The sequence below is a fragment of the Cryphonectria parasitica genome (assembly GCF_011745365.1).
Source record: "Cryphonectria parasitica EP155 unplaced genomic scaffold M406scaffold_1, whole genome shotgun sequence".
Classification (NCBI taxonomy): Eukaryota; Fungi; Ascomycota; class Sordariomycetes; order Diaporthales; family Cryphonectriaceae; genus Cryphonectria; species Cryphonectria parasitica.
Window position 1 is genome coordinate 1,986,214 of NW_024468909.1, and position 19,511 is coordinate 2,005,724.

At 53.7% G+C, this 19,511-nt stretch overlaps 8 protein-coding genes across 8 annotated transcripts; 5 read left to right on the forward strand and 3 right to left on the reverse strand.

The window, feature by feature from the left end:
* Positions 1-1,765: 1,765 nt before the first annotated feature.
* M406DRAFT_354197 (uncharacterized protein) lies at positions 1,766-2,532 on the reverse strand. Its single transcript, XM_040922854.1, has 2 exons — positions 2,345-2,532; positions 1,766-2,258 (listed from the first exon to the last, which is right to left on the reverse strand). Exons 1-2 carry the CDS (start codon positions 2,518-2,520, stop codon positions 1,859-1,861), a joined length of 576 nt encoding a protein of 191 aa, XP_040780929.1. The 5' UTR covers positions 2,521-2,532; the 3' UTR covers positions 1,766-1,858.
* Positions 2,533-4,926: 2,394 nt separating this feature from the next.
* Positions 4,927-6,840, forward strand: M406DRAFT_96618 (uncharacterized protein; the record flags this gene model as incomplete). The annotated part of the gene is made up of 3 exons (XM_040926336.1): positions 4,927-5,018; positions 5,279-6,452; positions 6,497-6,840. 3 exons carry the CDS (start codon positions 4,927-4,929, stop codon positions 6,533-6,535), a joined length of 1,305 nt encoding a protein of 434 aa, XP_040780930.1. The 3' UTR covers positions 6,536-6,840.
* A 1,142-nt stretch (positions 6,841-7,982) lies between these two features.
* M406DRAFT_105153 (family 5 glycoside hydrolase) lies at positions 7,983-9,245 on the forward strand (the record flags this gene model as incomplete). Its single annotated transcript, XM_040915131.1, has 1 exon — positions 7,983-9,245. One exon carries the CDS (start codon positions 7,983-7,985, stop codon positions 9,243-9,245), a length of 1,263 nt encoding a protein of 420 aa, XP_040780931.1.
* Positions 9,246-9,810: 565 nt separating this feature from the next.
* Positions 9,811-11,316, forward strand: M406DRAFT_284470 (uncharacterized protein; the record flags this gene model as incomplete). The annotated part of the gene is made up of 4 exons (XM_040918567.1): positions 9,811-9,959; positions 10,092-10,322; positions 10,362-10,824; positions 10,900-11,316. The coding sequence occupies exons 1-4, from the start codon at positions 9,871-9,873 to the stop codon at positions 11,314-11,316; spliced, it is 1,200 nt and encodes a 399-aa protein (XP_040780932.1). The 5' UTR covers positions 9,811-9,870.
* Positions 11,317-11,594: 278 nt separating this feature from the next.
* Positions 11,595-12,889, reverse strand: M406DRAFT_335737 (WD40 repeat-like protein; the record flags this gene model as incomplete). The annotated part of the gene is made up of 3 exons (XM_040921068.1): positions 11,595-12,382; positions 12,444-12,675; positions 12,749-12,889. The coding sequence occupies 3 exons, from the start codon at positions 12,887-12,889 to the stop codon at positions 11,595-11,597; spliced, it is 1,161 nt and encodes a 386-aa protein (XP_040780933.1).
* Positions 12,890-13,353: 464 nt separating this feature from the next.
* On the forward strand, positions 13,354-14,923 carry M406DRAFT_320126 (mitochondrial carrier). Its single transcript, XM_040919351.1, has 4 exons — positions 13,354-13,581; positions 13,653-13,727; positions 13,803-14,404; positions 14,469-14,923. The coding sequence occupies exons 1-4, from the start codon at positions 13,565-13,567 to the stop codon at positions 14,705-14,707; spliced, it is 933 nt and encodes a 310-aa protein (XP_040780934.1). The 5' UTR covers positions 13,354-13,564; the 3' UTR covers positions 14,708-14,923.
* A 346-nt stretch (positions 14,924-15,269) lies between these two features.
* M406DRAFT_335739 (uncharacterized protein) lies at positions 15,270-15,884 on the forward strand (the record flags this gene model as incomplete). Its single annotated transcript, XM_040921069.1, has 2 exons — positions 15,270-15,341; positions 15,498-15,884. The coding sequence occupies 2 exons, from the start codon at positions 15,270-15,272 to the stop codon at positions 15,882-15,884; spliced, it is 459 nt and encodes a 152-aa protein (XP_040780935.1).
* A 699-nt stretch (positions 15,885-16,583) lies between these two features.
* M406DRAFT_325452 (small subunit of ribonucleotide reductase) lies at positions 16,584-18,048 on the reverse strand (the record flags this gene model as incomplete). Its single annotated transcript, XM_040919980.1, has 4 exons — positions 16,584-17,209; positions 17,269-17,602; positions 17,680-17,946; positions 18,019-18,048. 4 exons carry the CDS (start codon positions 18,046-18,048, stop codon positions 16,584-16,586), a joined length of 1,257 nt encoding a protein of 418 aa, XP_040780936.1.
* Between the last annotated feature and the right edge of the window lie 1,463 nt (positions 18,049-19,511).

A 19,511-nucleotide genomic window follows, 5' to 3' on the forward strand; every position in this document is an offset into this window, starting at 1 on the left:
AGCCGCTGAGGCAGAGCGTGCGATCCGGCGCGGCTGCTCAGCTGTCAGCTATTTTAGCCTCCAGACTTATTTAGTATTCAAGCCTCACCTGTCGAGGTTCGGGTGTCACGATCTTACCACCGCGGTATTTCATCCACTGCAGCCAGGTGGAGTTCTTCGCCAACTCAATACCGCCTGCTCTTGTCGCCTTCCTGCAGCCCAGCCAGCGAGGTTTACGAAGACCCTTCTTCTCTCTCGCAGCGATCGCACTCCCTGCCCAACCATCGGGGAAGACTCCTCCTCAGGCCGGCCCTCTCCCTTGAGAAAAGAACGTTGCGCGACAACATACTTATTAGCCAATACAGCCAGCTGCATCTCATCACGATGAGCGGCAAGACAAAGGCTGGGAGCCAGCCTGGCCAGCGGCACATGGCCGACAACTTGACCAATCAGTTGAATTCCATCGTGAGTGCCTGCTTCTCGATAGCGATAGACCTTGGCTTCGCTGACCGTGCCTGCTCGGACCTCAAGATGGTGCAGATGGGTCGAATCATGTCGGCGCGAAGGTCAAACCCAGACCGCGCAGATGTGATCACCATGAACGCCAGGAAGAAGATGGAGGAGGCCACAGAGAGCTTTCACCAGACTCTCGATGAAATGGAGATTGAGATTGTAAGTCTGGCCCTGTGCCGCCACCATTTCTGGAAGAAGGGAGAAAAGGGAGGGGGCGTTGGGCTGACAAGACGGACAGACAAGAGCCAAAGCAGTCTTTCTACGGGACCTCCAGAAGTTACAAGAGAAGGAGCAGGTGGTGCCAGAGCAGCCACCCGCCCCGATGCTGGCACAGCCACCAGCGCCTATGATTCTGGACCTGGGCGATCTCAAACCCACAGGACCTGCGGTGCCCGTGGCTCCGATGATGGCCTCAGGGGGGTCGCCCTTCATGGCAAGCCATGGTATCGCGAAGGCGGATGGTAAACCAGTCGCCCCCTTCCCCGATATGGGAGGGCCTATGGGCGTGCCGAAGTCTGCTGCTGCTCCAGCTGCCCTCGCCCGTCCCAAGGGCCCCGCCGAGCAGAAGCGCCCACCACCCCCGAAGCAGCCCACACCAAAGCAGACGCCGAAACCGACGCCGAAGCCCACCCCTCAACCCGCGCCCAAGTCCTCACCCAAGACGAACCAGCCATCGTCCAAGACGAACCCGCCCTCTGGTCGTCCCGCGAACAAGCCAAACCCGCTCGCCAACGCACAGAAGCAGGCTCCCAAGCCTGCTCCTGCCAGTGTGCCGCCGCCCACTCCGGCGCCAGCACCTGTGGCTGCTCCCGCTCCGATGGCCGTCGCCCCTCCTGCTCCGACCGCGCCGGTGGCCGTGCCACAGACGCTTCCGCCTGCTGTGCCTCACGCCTCTGCAGCCCCTCAGGTCCCCTTCACCAACGCGACTTTTACGGTTGACTCCGCCAACAACGATGCACTGATGCAGTCCGGGCCCAACGGCACTATTGACCTGGACGCAATGCTTGATATGGACAGCTTCGGGGCTGGTGGCCCCGGCGACCCCGCCAACATGGACCTCTCGGCAGGTCAGAACAACGATACCACCATGGGCGACCTGGATCATTTCTTCGACATGGATGGCGGTTCTACCTCCAACTTTGACGACGCAAATTTTGGCAACATGGATAACTACATGGACTTATCCAACGATTTTGACGCTTTTGAAGGGATGTGATACAAGATGGCCACGCAAAGCTTATTAGCCTTTTTGTGCCATACATTGTGAGCGATTCAGATTTACTAAGTGCCTAGCCTCGTGGTCTTAGAATGGATGATCACCGCAAGGGTTCCGGTCTGATCAGAATATAATACTAGCTTGCCAAATCTAGTCGACGTTGAAGAGTGAGCTCAAGTCGTGACTCTCAAACCATTTCCTGTCCTTGGCCCATGCCCGCAAGATGATATCTCTCCCGACACCGACCACCTCCATAGCCTGCTCAGGGGTACCCCATCCAGGTACCATACTGCCAAAGCCCACGAGATGCGTGCCAACGTGCAGGGCAGTCCTGAAGGCGAAGTCATCATCTACAATGCCATACCCGGCCACGAAACCCTCGATCAGCCACAAGCCTGCCTTGATGCGTTTGTATAGGTACAGCTCGTAGAGCTCGGCAATCATCTGTCCCAGATCCAACTGCGGCAGCCAGAGTTGCAACATCTCCCAGTCGATGACGAGCAGAGGGGTTCGTTTGGAGGGCTGTAGGACTTCATCAGGAAGCAGAATGCTGTCGTGTCACGGTCAGACCGTGCTGGCGAGAAAGGGGTGAGGGAGAAGGAGGCGTTGATGAGAGCGATTGTCAGGGTGACTTACTTCCCAGTCCAGAAGTCTCCGTGAATGACCTGTAGCTTGGTCCGATCCTCCAACTCGGCCATCGCCATGGCTATGACCTCCTCAAATACAGGCTTTGCATTTTGTAGGAGGTCTGGATGTGCCTCCACCCGCGAGAGCAGGAGTTTATAGCCGTAATTGAGCTTGATCATTTGCATCTCGGTGTTCGTAAGGGCGAGAGCACAGAGCTGGTCCTGCTGCGCCGGCGAGGCTGCCCAGTCATGGAAGCTGTGCAGCCAGGTGCCCAGCCCCCTCCCGATCTCGACGACCTGAGTTCTCATTTGTACGGGTGTTGAGGAAGAAAAGTGCTTCAGTGCGTATAATTTCAGGTTGATCGAATTAGGCAGGTATTCCAACACCTGGGTGCTCGATGCCGAGTTGAATCTCAAGAGGCTTGGGGGTCGCACGTCGTACAAGCTGCTGGTGACTCCAGGCATGCCCTGCGCCAGCCTGAGGCACTCTTTCTCGAGAGCCTAGATCTTGGGGTGTGAATGAAGGACACGCCATCTGGGGGAGAGGGACTGGTTGCAACTTACGCAGCGGTTGATGGAGAGCTTCAGGCCCGGATTAGACGCGGAGAAGGGCTCACCATGCTTGATGACTACTTCAGATGTGCCATCCTCGAGCGGTTTCTCCAGTTCTCCTTTGAAAATGTAATTTGCTGAGCCACCAGGCATGGGTGTGAGCGAACTGCAGGCGTAGAGAGTCCCTTCAAATTCCCTTTTTATATGAAGCTCGATATCGTGTACACTTTCTGTTTCCGAGGCCATGTTGGGCACTTATGCTTATTACTTGACCTGCGACTCTGGTGGACTGATGGCTATGGCAGAATTGAAGAAAATAGGGATGGAGAGATGGATCGAGGGTTACCGGCTGGCTGCCCTTTCACACGACCTAGTGGCATTGCAACAATCGGAAGGAGAAGAGAATAATTACTACATTACCGGCAAACAGCCCAGCTTTATGGGATGCCAGGCCCAAAAGTGTTAGAAGCAGGCAGGAAATACCTCGTCTGCGAGTGTGCCCCATGGTAAGACAAGACAGCTGCGATGAGTCTTTCGGCGAGATCGCTTGGCAGTGTGGCTGCATTAAACTCCACATGGCGAGTAGCCTTATCCGCTTAGTTGTACGCTGGCTACATGTCCTCGGATCAGCATACGAGTTCAACGGGGCAATATGACGAGACAGTATCCGTGTCTGTGAAGCCACTACCAAAGGGGTTTAAGACGGTGTTTGCACATAGGCACACACACACAAAAAGAGAGAAAAAGAGGGAGGGCGGGGGCTCAGCGGGAGTGGCACCCTTTGCATACTGGCTGATACTTGCTGACTGCCCGCCCATATTATCTGCCGCACGGGCGACAGGCTGGTTTGTTCGCAAGAATAAGAGCGCGGCTATATCGAAGGGATAAAAATAGATGGAGTTTTGACGATCCAAATTTGGCAAGGCTACAATGAATTTTACTTATCAGATATGCCAGGACATGGAAAACTGGGTGTCGAGGAATGTATTTGTATATTCAGCCAAGAGATCTTTTGCAGGCGGTCCTTCATTGACTGACTGCTGATGGCTGAGAAGACTTTACTTCAGGGCATGAACGTGTATATATTGCCGTGTTAGAGATAAACACAAATTTTGGTTGTCGACAGGATCATGGGCAAACCTTCGACAAGTGACCACGCAATCGCAGCAGCAAATTAACAAGCAGAAAGTTAGCAATGGTGTATAAGTGCTGTATCTGCCAGATTCAATGCTGCAAATAATGACCTATCACATAGTAGGACTTGTCGTTTGTCTGCGAGGGCTTTGCGAATTAAAGTCCGGTCAATGCGTTTCATCCCATCATCCCATGAATGGTGAGACCACTGGCCGCGAAACAAGTTCGTCGCTTCTTCTCGCATATAACAAATAAACTATGGTACTAATGGTAGACATGCCCCAATAAGAACAACGGCTGGCGAATGAATTTCTAGCGCTCTCTGCTGGGCCCTTGGAAGGGCCTGTCTCCACCCGACCCGCTAATTTCCTCCTCAAACCTCTCGTGTCCACTGCCGCGCCCTTTCCGCTCCCCTTACCAACCGGCTCTCTGGCACCTTGTCTGCCTCGAGTTTCAGCAACCCCATTTCCCTCCTGGCGGGGCCCCGGTGTATAGTATAGGACCCGTTCATGAGCTTTGATTTGCCCTGATCGCCGTCCACCACTGCGCGCGCAATACCACCCACCAGTCGTCTCCTGGCTTTGGTCTGCTCCCCTCGAACCCTTTCGCACGCGGACCGATCAGACCAGGACGAACATCAAACTGGGTCACTTTGCCCCCTTCCCACTCTCGATGCGCTCAAGCCATGCTCTGTCTTGGTCCAGGCCCAGGCCCAGCAGGAGGACATCTCATTTCTATATGACACCTTGAACCCCCCCATCGCGACCTATTCGTTGCTCACGACGATCCACCAAGTCCGCTCCGCGGTTACCGTCAACAGATCTACTCACAGTCGTGATTTTCTTTTTCTTTTCTTTTTCCTTGCGTCCATTCAATACTACCAACCTCCTCCTTCTACGCTCCCTCATGAATTTCCATTCGACACATCCTCTCGTTAATCATCCAGATACTGTGGACGCCGCTGTCTTTGACGAACTTCCCTTGCTCTATCGTATGACGTGGACACAGCCCTGATTCACCACGTCATCTCACTCCCACCAACCTCCCTTGCTCACCTCCTCACGGATCCGATCTCGCGCTCCGTTCCTCCTTCGACTGTAAATAAATCTCCCAACGCAACACCAACGTCAATTGAGTACTCTCTCGTGGCGACGACAGGAGAGATTATGGCCGAAATACAGGCAAGACCCGCCCCCTTGGCGGTCAGCACAGACAACCACAATCACAACGACGACACCAACAACAACAACAACAACAGCAGCAACAAACGATCCTCAACTCACATCGCCCCAACGTCGATCCCTCTGCCCACGCCGAACGTCGCCTCCCGCCTCAAGAATCAGAACCCTCTCGACTCATACTCGCCCGTCAACCAGAATGGGAGTTTCGAGTTCGACCGCGTCATCAAGAGCGGCTATCTGCAGAAGCGGGCGCAGAAGACCAAGATATGGAAGACTGTCTACTTGGTCTACCGACCGAATACGTTGTCGATTTACAAGGACGCCGGGGAGAACAAACTGCGACACAAGATCTACCTCTCAGACCTGACCGCCGTCACTTTGCTCAAGGACCCCAAGCACAGGCGCGAGAACGTCTTCGGCCTATTCACCCCATCCAAGAACCACCATCTTCAGGCGGCCAACGCGGAGCAGGCACAAGAATGGGTCGATCTCATCCGCCGGGACGCCAGGATAGAGGAGGAAGAGGAGGAAATGTTCTTGGCGAGCCCGATCATCCGTCGCGATTCATTCATGACGCCCAACCTCGCTCAGACGGACGTCGGGTCAGGTCGCATTATACAAGACCACGATAGGTATCTATCCAGCTCCCCGGAGCCTGTTGACCTCAACAAGACCGGGTTCAGACGGCCGTCTTACAACCCACGACGACCATCTACGACTATGGAATCGTCGGGCCTGTCAGGAAACGAGATGGCCTCACATTCCGACTTCTCGGACACAGACATCCAGCGATACCTGGGCACGTCAATCGAGAGCCTTGCCGTACAGTCTCCACCTCTGTCCTCATCGGGTCCCAGGCCAGGCGTTGGTGCAAGAAACTGCAGCCAGGCCAGCGGCCTCAACATAGAGCAAGACCCGGACCGGATCCTCTGGCAAGGCTGGCTCTGGTGGCTGCGCAGCAAGGGCGCGGTACGCCAATGGAAACACTGCTGGGCTGTACTCCGGCCCAGGAACTTGATCCTCTACAAGGATGAGTCGGAATACACCGTTCAGTTCATTGTGCAGATGGGCATGATTCTCAACGTGGTCGATGTCGATCCGATGAGCCGAACGAAAGCGCACTGCCTGCAGATCATCACGGAAGAAAAGAGCTACAGATTCAGTGCCCGCGATGAGGAATCCCTGGTGAAGTGCCTCGGCGCCTTCAAGAGCCTCCTGGCCAAGAGAAAAGAACTTGAAGCGAAGATGGCCGTTGGTGGAGGTTGCACGGCTATGGCTGCGGTCGCAGCATGAAGAGGATATTCATACGTCATCAAAAGCATATACCCCATTGAGCGAGCATTTACTTTTTCTCTTGTCTGGTTTTTTTGCTTTGTTCTCATTTTTTGCCCTTTTTTTTCTTCTTTTTTCCCGAAGCCGGGGGGAGGGGGGTGTTGCGGAGCAAGTCAGCGTCGTTATTTCAGGCCGGCACTGGGATTTGCCGGCAGTACGACCTCAGCGAGGGCGGTGGAGCAATGGAAAATTATTCTGGGTAAATTATCCTCTTTGTACCTAGCCTTTTGGGATGTTGCATGCAAGGACTCATGCATACATACATACCCTGTATCTACGAAGCCACGAGAACGAACATTTGATACCGCTTTTGGACCACCATCTTTCCGCAGATTGTGGGGCTCCCCTCGCATTGTCTACTGAAGTTTCTCGTGCAGGTAAATGATCACTCACCGAAGCACAGAACAAATGATGTGATACATACTCCAGGCACACGGGAACTAATGGCTTAGCAGTAAGTATTTGACCTCAAGTCGTGCTGCAGTAGCATTCTTTGCATTCACGTCGAGATTACCCGTCCGTGCCGTTCTCTTCCAATCACAATCTCCCCTCACACCCTCCTTGTTTACATAGTACAACTGACCGCGAAAACAGGCGAATGAGGACGTCAGGAGACGCCTGCAAGATGACATCTGCATGCGACCTTACCACCCAACCCACCATCCTCGGCCCTGTCACGGCAGGTTCCCCCCTCTCTGGCCTTCCTGACCTGGCCTAGCAACCCACCATGGCCACCTGCGTGCAGCGTAGCTGCCCGTATAGGCAAAGTAGTCATGGCATGAGGTCAATTCCCCGCAATATGCAGGAACGATTCACCTATCTACACAGTACTTGCTCGGCTCTTCTGGAGCAAGTCCACCGGATCAACCCCCTCAAGTCACGATGGTCTGTCGAGGTGATGCTACCATCCGCACGGGCGATCCCCACCACCTCAGCTGAAGGGCCATGGGAAAATCTACCGCCCTGGAGGCTATTGGTAGGTCGCAGGTACATTACAGCCTCAAATCAGGATCTGCTCGTTCAAGTGACGCTACCAGCTGTCCTGGTTGCTCGCTGCACGGCTCATTTTCTGGGTTCTCGTTATACTACCAAGAACCTTGCCCTCGTTCAAGGCACGTTGGCTCGTCTGCCGCTGGTTTTTGTGATCACACACACGTGGCTGTGGTCATTCGACGGCGGCAGACCTCTGCGTTATATCGTCGTTGTTCCCGCATTCTGCTTGTTTTTCTTTATCTTCTTCTGCTTCCCGAGGGCGTGTCTCTGAGACGCAGATGCTGCTCGTAGTTGCTCTGGACTTGCTCAAATTCCAGAGAAGAAATTGGCAGTGCGTTCGTCAAGATATACTAGACTCCCTTTCTCATTGAGCCGTCTTATATAAATTCATTATTATTATTATTCTTATTATTATTATAATACTATCGTCCTGTTTGTAATACCCTGACGGCGACTATGGCCTTCCTCAAGGCCCTCGCCCTGGGGCTACTCACCCTGTTGCCTCTGGCACAGGGCGCAGCGCCTTCCCTCCCGCTCTCTACCTCGAGCAGATGGATCCTCGACAGCACTGGCGCACGCGTGAAACTCCGCTGTGTGAACTGGGCCGGGCATCTGGAGACACACGTCCCGGAAGGCCTGCACCGACAGCCCATCAGCACGATAGCCCAGTTCATCGCGGACGCGGGGTTTAATTGTGTGCGCCTGACATACTCGATCGACTGGGCCCTCAATCCGAACGAGACAGTGCAGGACGCTTTCGCCAATGCAGCGGACCTGGCCTATGTCCCGTCGATCGCGGACAACATGACGACCTTCTACAGCATGATTGTCGAGCAGAACCCGTCCCTGGCCACCTCCACGGTCCGTGACGTCTACGGCGATATCATCGACGCGCTGTGGGCCAACGGCGTCATGACGATTCTGGACAACCACGTGAGCAGGGCCCAGTGGTGCTGCAACCTGACAGACGGCAATGGCTGGTGGGACACGGCGTTCGGTTACATCGCAGACAACAGCCGCTTCTTCAACACGAGCCTCTGGCTGGACGGGCTGCAGGCCGTTGCGGAGTGGGCGCCCAGCCACGAGGGCGTGGTTGGGATGAGTCTGCGCAACGAGATTCGCCAGCTCTTGCTGCAGGGGACCAACGGCCCCTACGCCGATTGGTACAATTACATCACGCAGGCCGCCGAGCTGGTGCACGCCGCCAACCCGGACGTGCTGATCATCGTGGGCGGCGGGGACAGCGCGACGGACCTGACGATGCTGCGGGACACGCAGTACCTGGACTTTACGCCCTGGGCGGGCAAGCACGTGTGGGAGTTCCACGCGTACTCGTTCACGGTGACGTTCAAGCTGGACCTGGGCGACTGCGACCTCGAACAGGATGAGTACGGCCTGTTTGATGGGTTTGTGCTCACGCAGGGCGAAAACTTCACGGCGCCACTGCTGCTGAGCGAGTTCGGTGTCGACATGACGGGTGGCTCCAACAGCGGGCTGAGCGATGATGACTACAGCTACCTGACCTGCCTCGTGGGGTACATGGAGGGTAACGATGCCGAGTGGGCGTTGTGGGCCATCCAGGGGAGTTATTATGTGAGAAATGGGGAGGTCGGCTACAATGAGACCTGGGGCGTGTTGGATTATGACTGGAGCACGTGGCGGAATCCCGAGTTTTCGCCTCTGTTGGGGACTATGTGGAATGTCACACAGGGACCGTGAGAGGGTTTGGATAGGGATAATTGGGTAAATTAGTGATTCAAGTAGAGTTATTGCTCTCATAATATGTAGATAGATAGTTTTAGAATACACACACAGAGAGATACACACATTTCACTGATTACGGCATATCTCGTGGCGTCTGAGGACAAAGGAAGTCTCGAGTGCGTATCGCATGGACAAGTTTATCATCTCATCCTGTTAAATAAATGATATTTAAGAAGCCCTTCCCTCCCCCCCTCCCCCCCAAAAAAAGACAATACTTATTTTTGCCCATTTTGAGTTGGTATGAGAGCTACACCTGCGTGAAATAATTAATTCTAAATAGATAACTTCTCATTTGTCGCCTCTGTAGAATGCAGTTTTCCCACCATGAACAAGTCTCACATGCCATAAGTTGGTTGTATAAGTACTCTTTGTCAATGATCGGATAATTAAGGTAAGACCCCTCTCCAGCGGGCCGTCCCGACCAAGCGTTTTTGAGCATAGTAATCCTGCCCAAAATTTCACCAGCAACACAACCACCAACTCTAGTATACTGAACCTTCCAACAATCTTACATCAACGAAATTTTTAGTAACTGAGACATTTCTTTTTCGAGACTACGACACTCAAGACTGGAGTAGTAATGAAGTCTCACAACGCAGATGCCAGGCTCTGCAGGAGATGCAACGAAACTGAGGTGACACTCAAGATTCGCGCAGAGGCGATATGCAGGTTTGTGTCCCACCCCAAGCATAGAACAAAAAAGAAGCAGAAAAAAGAGAGGACATGGACATAAAAGTCTTGATAATGTTACAAGACCTTCTTTTTCTTTTTCATTGAATTTCAATACTAACATTATCTTAGCCCCTGCTACCGCCGTTTCGTCAACCACAAGACAGTCAAGCGCCTCGAGGTCCTCGCCAAAGAAATCTCCGCCGCGCCCACCCAGACAAAGCGCATCCTCGTAGGCCTCTCCCACGGCGCCTCGTCCGCCGCTCTTATCGACATCCTCAACACCCAGCTCCAGAACCAACTACGCAGGAGGCCGAGCGCCGCTTTTGAGATTATCGCCGTGCACGTCGACACGGACCTGCTGTCGTCGTCGTCGCCGGCGGAGCTGGAAACCCCGGGCAGTCGTGAGGAGGAGAAGGAGGAGAACTCCTCTTCCTCCCCCGCCTCGCAGATGCTGCAGCGCTGCAGCACACGGTACCCCCAACTGCGCTTCTCGCGCGTGCCGCTCGCGCGCGTGCTATCGCTCGACACGGTCGACTGGGCGGCGCTGCCGTCCATCCCAGCGGACCAGGAGGCAGGGGCCCGAACGGCGGAGGAGAAGGTGGCGGGCCTGCTCGACCGGCTGCCGTCCACGACGTCCAGGACCGACATCACGAGGCTGTTTGTGCGACACGTGCTCATCGACGCCGCGCGCAGGGAGGGCTGCTGCGCGGTGCTGCTCGGGTGCAGCACGACTGCGCTCGCGGAGCTGACGCTGGGCGAGACGGCCAAGGGGAGGGGGTTTTCTCTGCCGTGGATGGTGGGGGACGGGCCGCTGGTGGTTGCGAGGTTCCCTGCTGCGGGATCCGTGACACGAGAGTCTAGTGTCCTGCCTGACGCCGCCGGTGATGGTGATGACGATGACGATGACAGCAGTGGCAATGGACTGCCGACCACACAGGCACAGAAGTTATCAGTTTACTACCCTAACCGCGATCTCTTCCGCAGCGAGCTCATACAGTACGCCTCCCTTGCTGAGCCGCCGCTGACCGATCTCATCTGCTCTGATACAGCGACCGGGGCAGCGTCTTCTGCGGTGGTGTCGCATAAGGATGTCAGCATAGACAGTGTGATGAGACGGTATTTTGCGGACGTGGAAGAGAACTATCCGTCCATCGTGGCAAATGTGGTGCGCACGACGGCGAAGCTGGAGAGGCGGGTGAATGCGGAGGAGGATGAGGAGGAGAGGCACTGCGGTTTATGCGGCATGGGCTTGGATGAGCTAGGGGATGAGAGATGGAAGGGCGAGATGGGTGATGATGGGAGTGGTAAGGATGGAAGACTGTGTTATGGTTGTTCGAGGGCTGTTCGTGGTTGATGATAGCTGGCACAATTCGATGCTTTTCAACAACTCAATTTGATTTTTGGTAAAATGACCATCCGAAGGGCATGTGCTCTGCTTCGACAGATAAGTTCTCCAAGAAAACCAGCGTCTCATTTTTTCTCTCTTTCCTATTCTAAAAAGAAGAAGACGCCCGCCAATGCAGAGGGTATCATACACACAAGACAGATGCAGAATTGATTTTATGCCCTTATCCCCAACGCCTTCCCCAAAAATGGACTCCCTCATCAATGATATCTGTGTTGCCCCTTGCCTCAAACATGTGGGTCTGGTAGCCAGAACTGCAGGTGTTGATCCGCCGTCGCGAAGAAGTTGAACCGTGGATTGTAGGCCAGCACGGCCGCCTCCTTCTTGTCCTCCAGGACATGCGTCGGGTGCAGCTCCTTCCTGCCATCCGAGGGTATCGAAAGAACATCCCAGATCAAAACATCCTTGCGCGAACCGCTCAGGACGTACCGGCCATCCGGGGTGAAGCAGCATTCGCCGCTGGTATCCAGTGCCTGTGGGGTCCCCGCAGGAGCGTTTCTCCCGTCAGCAACCTCGCCTGGCGGCGCCCGCCGCACACCTCCCTCAGGCTTGCGCAGAAAAGCCTTCAGCTCGCATGTGAAGGCATCGAGAAGGAAATGGCCCTTTCCATTCGTACCAAGGAGGATATGCTTCCCGTCGTTGGAGAACTCAAGCTTCGTCCAGCCCTGCATGATGGAGTGCGTGTCCGCGGCGTGGCATTTCTCAACGACATCGAATATGGAGACGGGTCTGACGAGGTTCTGGTGGTCGTACAGCAAGATGCTACCGCTAGACGATGACGCGACGGCGAATAACTTTCCTGATGGATCGTACGCGGCAAGGCAGGGCGTGCGGAGGTTGAGCTGGGCCGTCCAGAACTTGGTGCTGATGTCCCAAAGGCGTACGGTGTTATCGCGACTGCAGGATATGAAGTTGTCGGTACCGGGGTGCATGGCCAGGCAGGTGACAGAGCCCTGATGACCCTCGAAGTAGCGGATGAAGGAGTTGTCGTGCGTCGCGAGGTATCGTATAGCATCTAGGAGAGAAGCCGTTTCGTCAGCTCGAAAGAAGGCAGTAGCCGTTGCCACTTGACCTACCATTTTGTTTGGTACTGGCATAAATGATGCTGGAGCTGGCATGAGTGAATTTGGCCAGCTTGGCACCGTATTTCTTGCTCAACAATGTCTTGTCGTGGCGGCCCTCCCTGACATTGTAGATCTGAATGGTCTCATCGCTCTCAGAGGTCATGCACAGCTCGCCAGGGTCATCATAGTCAATAGACAAGACAAAAGGAGTCTTGTTGTCTTTGGCATCATCTCGTTTGAATAGCTGCCCTGGGATGTCAGACCATGCGTCCAGAGGAAAAGAGGAGGGAGAGGGGGAGCAGCATAGTCATCCCTACCTTGGTCGGTCTGAAGTTGGCAATCACTTCATGTACCTGTGAAGTGGCAGCGATGTTTGCCCCCAATGTCCTTGTTATGTTCAATTGAGGTGGATCACCTGGTGGTGTCTCAGCATCAACGTCCATAGGAGTGGAAGCCATAGTCAATGACTGGTTGGTGTGGGTGTGTGAAGAAGTAGCAGGTGGGACAATGTTGCTGAATGGATGGAATTCGAACCCCTCCCTCAGGCCTGGGAGCTTGGCGTTGCCAGCCGCTTCCCATGCAGGAAACGTGGGGCAGATCCTCGTTGCAACACCCCAAGGCGTGTGGAATGCCAGCACCCAGAGAGAGATGACGAAAAAAAAAAAACCACCAAAAAAGAACCTGGGGAACGCTCAAAAGTCGGCTAGACCCGCCAACATGAATTGGAGATCCACTGTGGAGGTCCCTGAGCTTGGAGGTCCAAGGTTTCGACCTGTGAAAAGGCTCCGAAAGCGGCAGCCAGCAGCGCTCCCCCAAATTTCCAAAAGACAAAACCAAGCACCACGAACTATTCCCTCATTGCAGGGTGAACCTGATTTCTCTACCACATCAAAATCTCATATCTGTGTGCAGTCTGGCTATTGCCAGCACTATAGAACACATGGATTCCTGCTAAAAAATTGCGACGACTTTGGTACACAAGGCGCATTGTTTTGCATCTCCCCAAGGCCAACTCCAACAAAGCGCCGAGGCTCCAGTCAGCCTTACTCATACCCAAGATTTCGAGAGCTCGTGCCTTGACAACCACTTGGTCTTGTATAACATCAGGTGCCTTCTGTCTGTGACGCAGTACCATGTCGACAACGGCAGGGTGAGTCTTGACCATGTCACATCCTTTTCTTTCGACCTGCGCCTGGAAAACAACCCTGACCGTAAATTCAGTGCCTTTATCGCCGGCGGCATAGCCGCGTGCGGCGCCGTGACAGCGACCCATCCTTTCGAGACCGTCAAAATCCGGTGAATATGCCCTCCGTATCCTATGTATATACACACACGTATGCCCAAGCTTAACCTAACGATCCGGTGCCCCAGCATGCAACTTCAAGGCGAGCTCCAGAGCAAAGGCCACCAACCACACCACTACCGCGGCCCGATCCACGGTGTATCCGTCATTGTACGAAACGAAGGCCTGCGCGGAATCTACAGAGGTATCGGCTGCGCATACATATACCAAGTCCTACTGAATGGCTGTCGGCTGGGCTTCTACGAGCCCATGCGCCAGACGCTCTCATCCGTCATTTTCAAGGACGAGAAAGTGCAGTCGCTGGGAATCAATATGTTTTGTGGTGCAGCATCCGGCGTGATCGGCGCCATGGCGGGAAGCCCATTCTTTCTGGTCAAGACGAGGTTACAGAGCTACTCGCCCTTCTTGCCGGTCGGTACACAACATACATACCGCAATGCGATTGATGGGTTGAGGCAGATTTACTCGGGCGAGGGAGCAAGAGGTCTGTACCGTGGCGTCGGTGCAGCTATGATCAGGACGGGTTTTGGAAGTTCAGTGCAGCTGCCGACATACTTCTTCGCCAAGAGGAGACTGATGAAGCACGTGGGCATGGAGGAAGGCCCAGCGCTGCACCTCACCAGCAGCGCCGTGAGCGGCTTCGTTGTTTGTTGCTTTATGCACCCACCTGGTGAGTTTCCTACCTCGGCTCTTGCGCGCGTCCGAACTCAACTCTGACAATGTGATCTGTACAGACACCGTAATGTCCCGCCTCTACAATCAAAACGGGAACTTGTACAAGGGCGTCTTCGACTGCCTGGCCAAGACTGTTAAGACGGAGGGCTTCTTCGCGATCTACAAGGGTTTCCTGCCTCATTTGGCCAGGATATTACCACACACCATCTTGACTCTGAGTCTGGCAGAGCAGACAAATAAGCTTATTCGGAGGTTTGAAGGTTTTATAATACCTGAATCTGCAGAGACAAAGGCATAGTTGGGGGAGGTGGGATCTCAAGTCAGGTGTAGGGAGTGGCCATGAACATGATTTTGTCAGTCATCAGCATATATATCATGCATTGGAAAGGTAGAAGCAGGAAGGAAAAGACACAAAAAGTCAGGCGGACATTAGATTTTCACGGGAAGTAAATTTACTCTGAGAATACTAACCCAAAATAAATATATACATAAATGACAATACTCAATCAATGAGATTATAGACTTAAAGTTTACTTTTATACTTGCAAAAACAAAATAAGAAAATTGCGGGTTTCTTTTTTGTGACAGAAATTCTATGAAATCTGTATGTGATAAGCTGGCAGGCATTGTTTGCCTGCCCAAGCAGAGTTGACTAGCAACCCCACCAGAGACTACAGGTGGGACTTCTAAGCTATTCCGGCTGCTCTCACCTCTTCAAAAACTACAACTCCTTGTGCATCGACCCTACATATTCTTTTGTGCCAACCATCTCATACCTTCGGGGCCTTTGACTGCGAGGTTATCATACTACTACACACGTCTTTGTGTAGCCTGTTGTTTTCCAATCTCAGCAGACCATCATGCCCTTCATACCAACAGCCGATGAGTGGCTCACACTCTCGGCCCAACTTCTCGAAGCCAGACCAACAACTGTACGTTCTCCGCCTCCCCAACACAAGAACCACCGCCTCCTCCCATTGTTTCTCTCGTGTCTCCAGTATTCTCCCCCAAGGAAACGGTACTAACATTCTCCAAACCCCCCGTCCCAGACCCGCATCTCAACCCGCTACTCCATCTCCCCCGCCAAGACAGCAGCCCGCGCCCGCAAGGCCAGGTCAAAACCCCAAGATGCCACCGAGGCCGACACCCCCATGCCCGATGCGTCCGCCTCCACAGCAAGACCGCCCCGCGCGAAGCTGATCCTCAAGGCCTTCGACCCTCATAGCGGCGTGTGTCTGAAGTACAAGACCGCCAAGGCTCAGGAGGTCGGGCGGCTGGTGCAGATGCTCGGATCGCTAGGGCGCAACATGGCCGCAATGCCGTCGGCGCTGCCTGCTGTGGCAGCGGAGGAGGATCTGGCGGGGACGGCAGCGACGCCGCCGGTGACCGGAGGAGCACAGCTGGGGGGAGCACCCGCGGCAGGAGGTGCAGGCGATGGAGGCAAGGGCAAGAAGAAGAAGAAGGGCAAGCGATGAGTATGGGGAGCTAAGAAGGATGCAGCAGGGCGATGCAGTTGCACCTCGATATAAATCAGGTCTCACGGACGCTGGCACTGTCAATTGCCCAGGCAAGGGGCATCGACACCGGGTTTGCGAACTGAGGTTACAGGCCGATACTTCAAGAAGTACAGGGAAAGTGATGGGCGCTTGAGTACAACGTATGTGATTTATGTTGGAATGCTCAAGTGGGATCCCGCACGCAGTCCGCCGACGAGCTACCCAAACTTGAAGACAGCTGGCATAATCGTATCACATTATATCTACAGCAAGAGAGAGAGTATTTCAAGAGACGCTGGTGTCTTTCAGAGGATCTATCTTACAGATCGGCGATTCTGAGATCATTGTTTTCCCATCGGCTTCCCTTGCCATCGACTCATTATTCCATCAAGAAGCAAAGGGTACTACCGAGGACGCAGCCAACTCCCAACGCCCGCAAATGACATGAAGGGAAAAGAACAAAGAAAAGACTAGAGGTGAGTGTAGAACTGTAAGCGACCGCCGTGGCAGCCCCCCCCCCCCCCCCCGGCGGCGGGAAAAAAAAGGCAGCGAGCGTTGCCATGAATAGAAGCAAAATGCCTGCCATCCGCGTCTATACCCAAACGAGATGCATGTGTTGGCGTGTTAAACAGAACAATCTATGTAAAGATGAAACACGGCAGGAGACGATGAAGACGCTTAGAAGTCGTCATCGAAAGTGAAGTCTCCACCATTCTCACCCTTCTCCTCGGCGCCGGGTGTGCTGCTGTCCTCGGCAACAGGCTTCTTGGTGCTAGCCATGACACCAGCCTTCTGGTAGTCACCAACACGCTTCTCGAAGAAGTTGGTCTTGCCACCAAGGGAGATGTTCTCCATGAAGTCAAAGGGGTTGGAAGACTTGTAGACCTTCTCGTTGCCGAGGGCGACGAGGAGACGGTCGGCGACGAACTCAATGTACTGCTTCATCAGGGTGGCGTTCATGCCGAGCAGACCGCAGGGGAGGGCCTCGGTCAGGAACTCTTTCTCAATGGTAACGGCGTCGGTGATGATGGCCTCCACGCGCTGCTTGCTAGGGCGGTTGTTCATGTGGGAGAATAGCAGGCAGGCGAAGTCAGTGTGCAGACCCTCGTCACGAGAGATCAGCTCGTTGGAGAAGGTCAGACCAGGCATCAGGCCACGCTTCTTCAGCCAGAAGATGGAGGCGAAGGCACCGCTGAAAAAGATACCCTCGACGGCAGCGAATGCGACAAGGCGCTGCGCATAGGTGGACTCCCGGTCCGCTATCCACCTCAGAGCCCACTCGGCCTTCTTGCGGATGCAAGGAACTAGAAGAAACCGTGTTAGATATAGCAAGTTGAAGATAGAACCCCAGACCGGGACTTACTGGTCTCGATAGCGTTGAAGAGGTAGGTGCGCTGGGCAGGCTCCTTGATATAGGTATCGATCAGGAGGGAGTATGTCTCGGAGTGAATGTTCTCCATCATGGTCTGAAAGCCGTAAAAGCAACGGGCCTCAGGAATTTGGACCTCAGCGCTGAAGCGCTCGATCAAGTTCTCGTTGACAATGCCATCCGAAGCGGCAAAGAAGGCGAGGATGTGGGAGATGAAGTATTTCTCGTCATCATTCAGGCGGTTGTTCCAGTCGTGCAGGTCCTTGGACAGGTCAATCTCCTCAGCAGTCCAGAAGGATGCCTCGTGCTTCTTGTACATCTGCCAGATCTGTATCGAAGTGGTGTTGGTGTCAGTGTGTGGGGCTACTTAACGCGTCGGGCTGGGGGACGGAACGCGTCGCGTACCTCGTGATACTGAATAGGGAACAGGACGAAACGGTGAGGGTTTTCGCGAAGGATAGGCTCGTCCAGCTCCTCGGGACGGAGTTCAGGAATCCTAGGAGGCTCCTGCTGTGCCTTGACAACCTTCTTGGTGGCGGCATGCTTCGAGTCGATGTCTTGGGCCAGAGTGGCGACCTCAGGGTCCTGGACATCGTTCTCTTTGTTTTCAATTCCGAGGTCAAGCTTCTTGACTGGGGACTCCATCTTGAGGGAGTTCATAGCAGATGCAGCCTGTCAAATCAGTGATTAGCCAGCGTGACATTACAACACTGTCAACATCACGACAGGGCAAGTGGTACTGACCTGCTTGGAGGGAGTGATGTCGAGGGACATTATGATAGAGGGATGGTGCAGAGAGGAAGATGAGAGACAAGCTTCGGTGTAAAGAAACAACAATAAGGTGGACTGCTTTGGATGATTCTGTCTCTCTTGGGTGTGTCCTGGTGAGCGTTGTTGTCAGGTCAGAAGTGAGAACGTTTTGCTGGGCGCGGGAGGCTTTTGTAGGTGACGGGCAGGACTTGAGCAGAAAAATATGGGTCTGGCCCATGGACGCGCCCAAACGCGTCGTTGATCCCTGTAAGACGACTCCCTGTGCTGTGACAGCCCACGGTCTTTCACTGCACCACCATCAACCCACTTCAATCCTTGGCTATCAGGGTTCTGGGTTCTGTTTCTGTAGTGATCGGAGCTGGAACTGCTCCCTCAGCTGTGGATTCTTTATTGTCATGAACCACTTGGCAATGGGTGAAGAGAGGGTGCCCGGCTCCGGAGTCAAATTCTTATCAGATCCGACCGATTGATGCCGAGAGCCATGCCTGACATCACCACTCAGTCCAGATTCTTTTCTCTGCTTCCGGTTTCCCGCCATGCTCAGCACGTAGCAAAGGACAATCCCTGAACATCGTAATTCCCCAGCCTAGTTGCACTTTATGCCCAAGACTTTCTTCAAACCTCCCAGGAGGACATTCAAATGAGGCAGCACTACATAAAAGGCAGGACCAGTTGCAAAATTTTGTGTCAGATTCCTGATACATGTCTTGACTACTACATCTGCTCTGTCCTGGTCACAATTCCCCTTCGTCTGCACATCTTAAACCAAGCCAATTCTTCACAAGACTCTAGTGTTGTACTGTATCTCCGTACAGTGCATTCTACAATTTATGCTGAGATGCACATGTCAGCCCGGTGCCGGTGCTGAGAGCTGACCATCATGTCATGTCTCAGCAAGGGACGCGTCTTGAGCGCGTCTACATAGTGCAACAGTCCCACATCCTATGTATAGATCAATTTCCCCGCCTCCAACACATGCTTTTTGTGGATTATAATAAAAGTGACTCACCTTGTCACTCCAAAAAAAAAAAATTAAAAAAAATGTAGGAGTTCCAATGGCATGGAATATCTGGCATCCCACTTCTGTGTCTTTGGAGCTCCACAAGCATATGATTCGCTCAACAGGGGGCCGGGCTGGTGCATGGGCTCATTCGATGTGTTGGTGAGCTAATAGGATGACTGGATCCAAGTCGGTACACTGCGGATTCCTTCTGATCACGAAAACACAGGGTTGCCGTTGACAGACCAAAGCCGGGAATGTTGTATGAAGAAGCAGTTTCAGCATGGATGTGGAAGTTGAAATTGACATTGGATCACTTCATAGCTAAAGTTACTGGAAGCAGGAGGAGGAAAAGCATACTGGGAGAGACATGATAGGATGTATATATACCGCTTGCGCATTAGTTGGGAGAATGTATTACATGGTGAAGATAGAAATGGTTTTGGAGTGCATGTACAGGCTAACT

What these genes read in the sequence shown, in the direction of transcription:
- M406DRAFT_320126 (XM_040919351.1), top strand. An exon ending in TTCGAGACCGTCAAAATCCG is followed by an intron (nt 13,728 to 13,802) that starts GTGAATATGCCC and finishes CCGGTGCCCCAG; the next exon opens with CATGCAACTTCAAGGCGAGC. An exon ending in TTGCTTTATGCACCCACCTG is followed by an intron (nt 14,405 to 14,468) that starts GTGAGTTTCCTA and finishes TGATCTGTACAG; the next exon opens with ACACCGTAATGTCCCGCCTC.
- M406DRAFT_354197 (XM_040922854.1), bottom strand. Translation starts at nt 2,520, where the DNA reads ATGCAAATGATCAAGCTCAATTACGGCTATAAACTCCTGCTCTCGCGG. An exon ending in GGAGACTTCTGGACTGGGAA is followed by an intron (nt 2,259 to 2,344) that starts GTAAGTCACCCT and finishes GTGACACGACAG; the next exon opens with CATTCTGCTTCCTGATGAAG.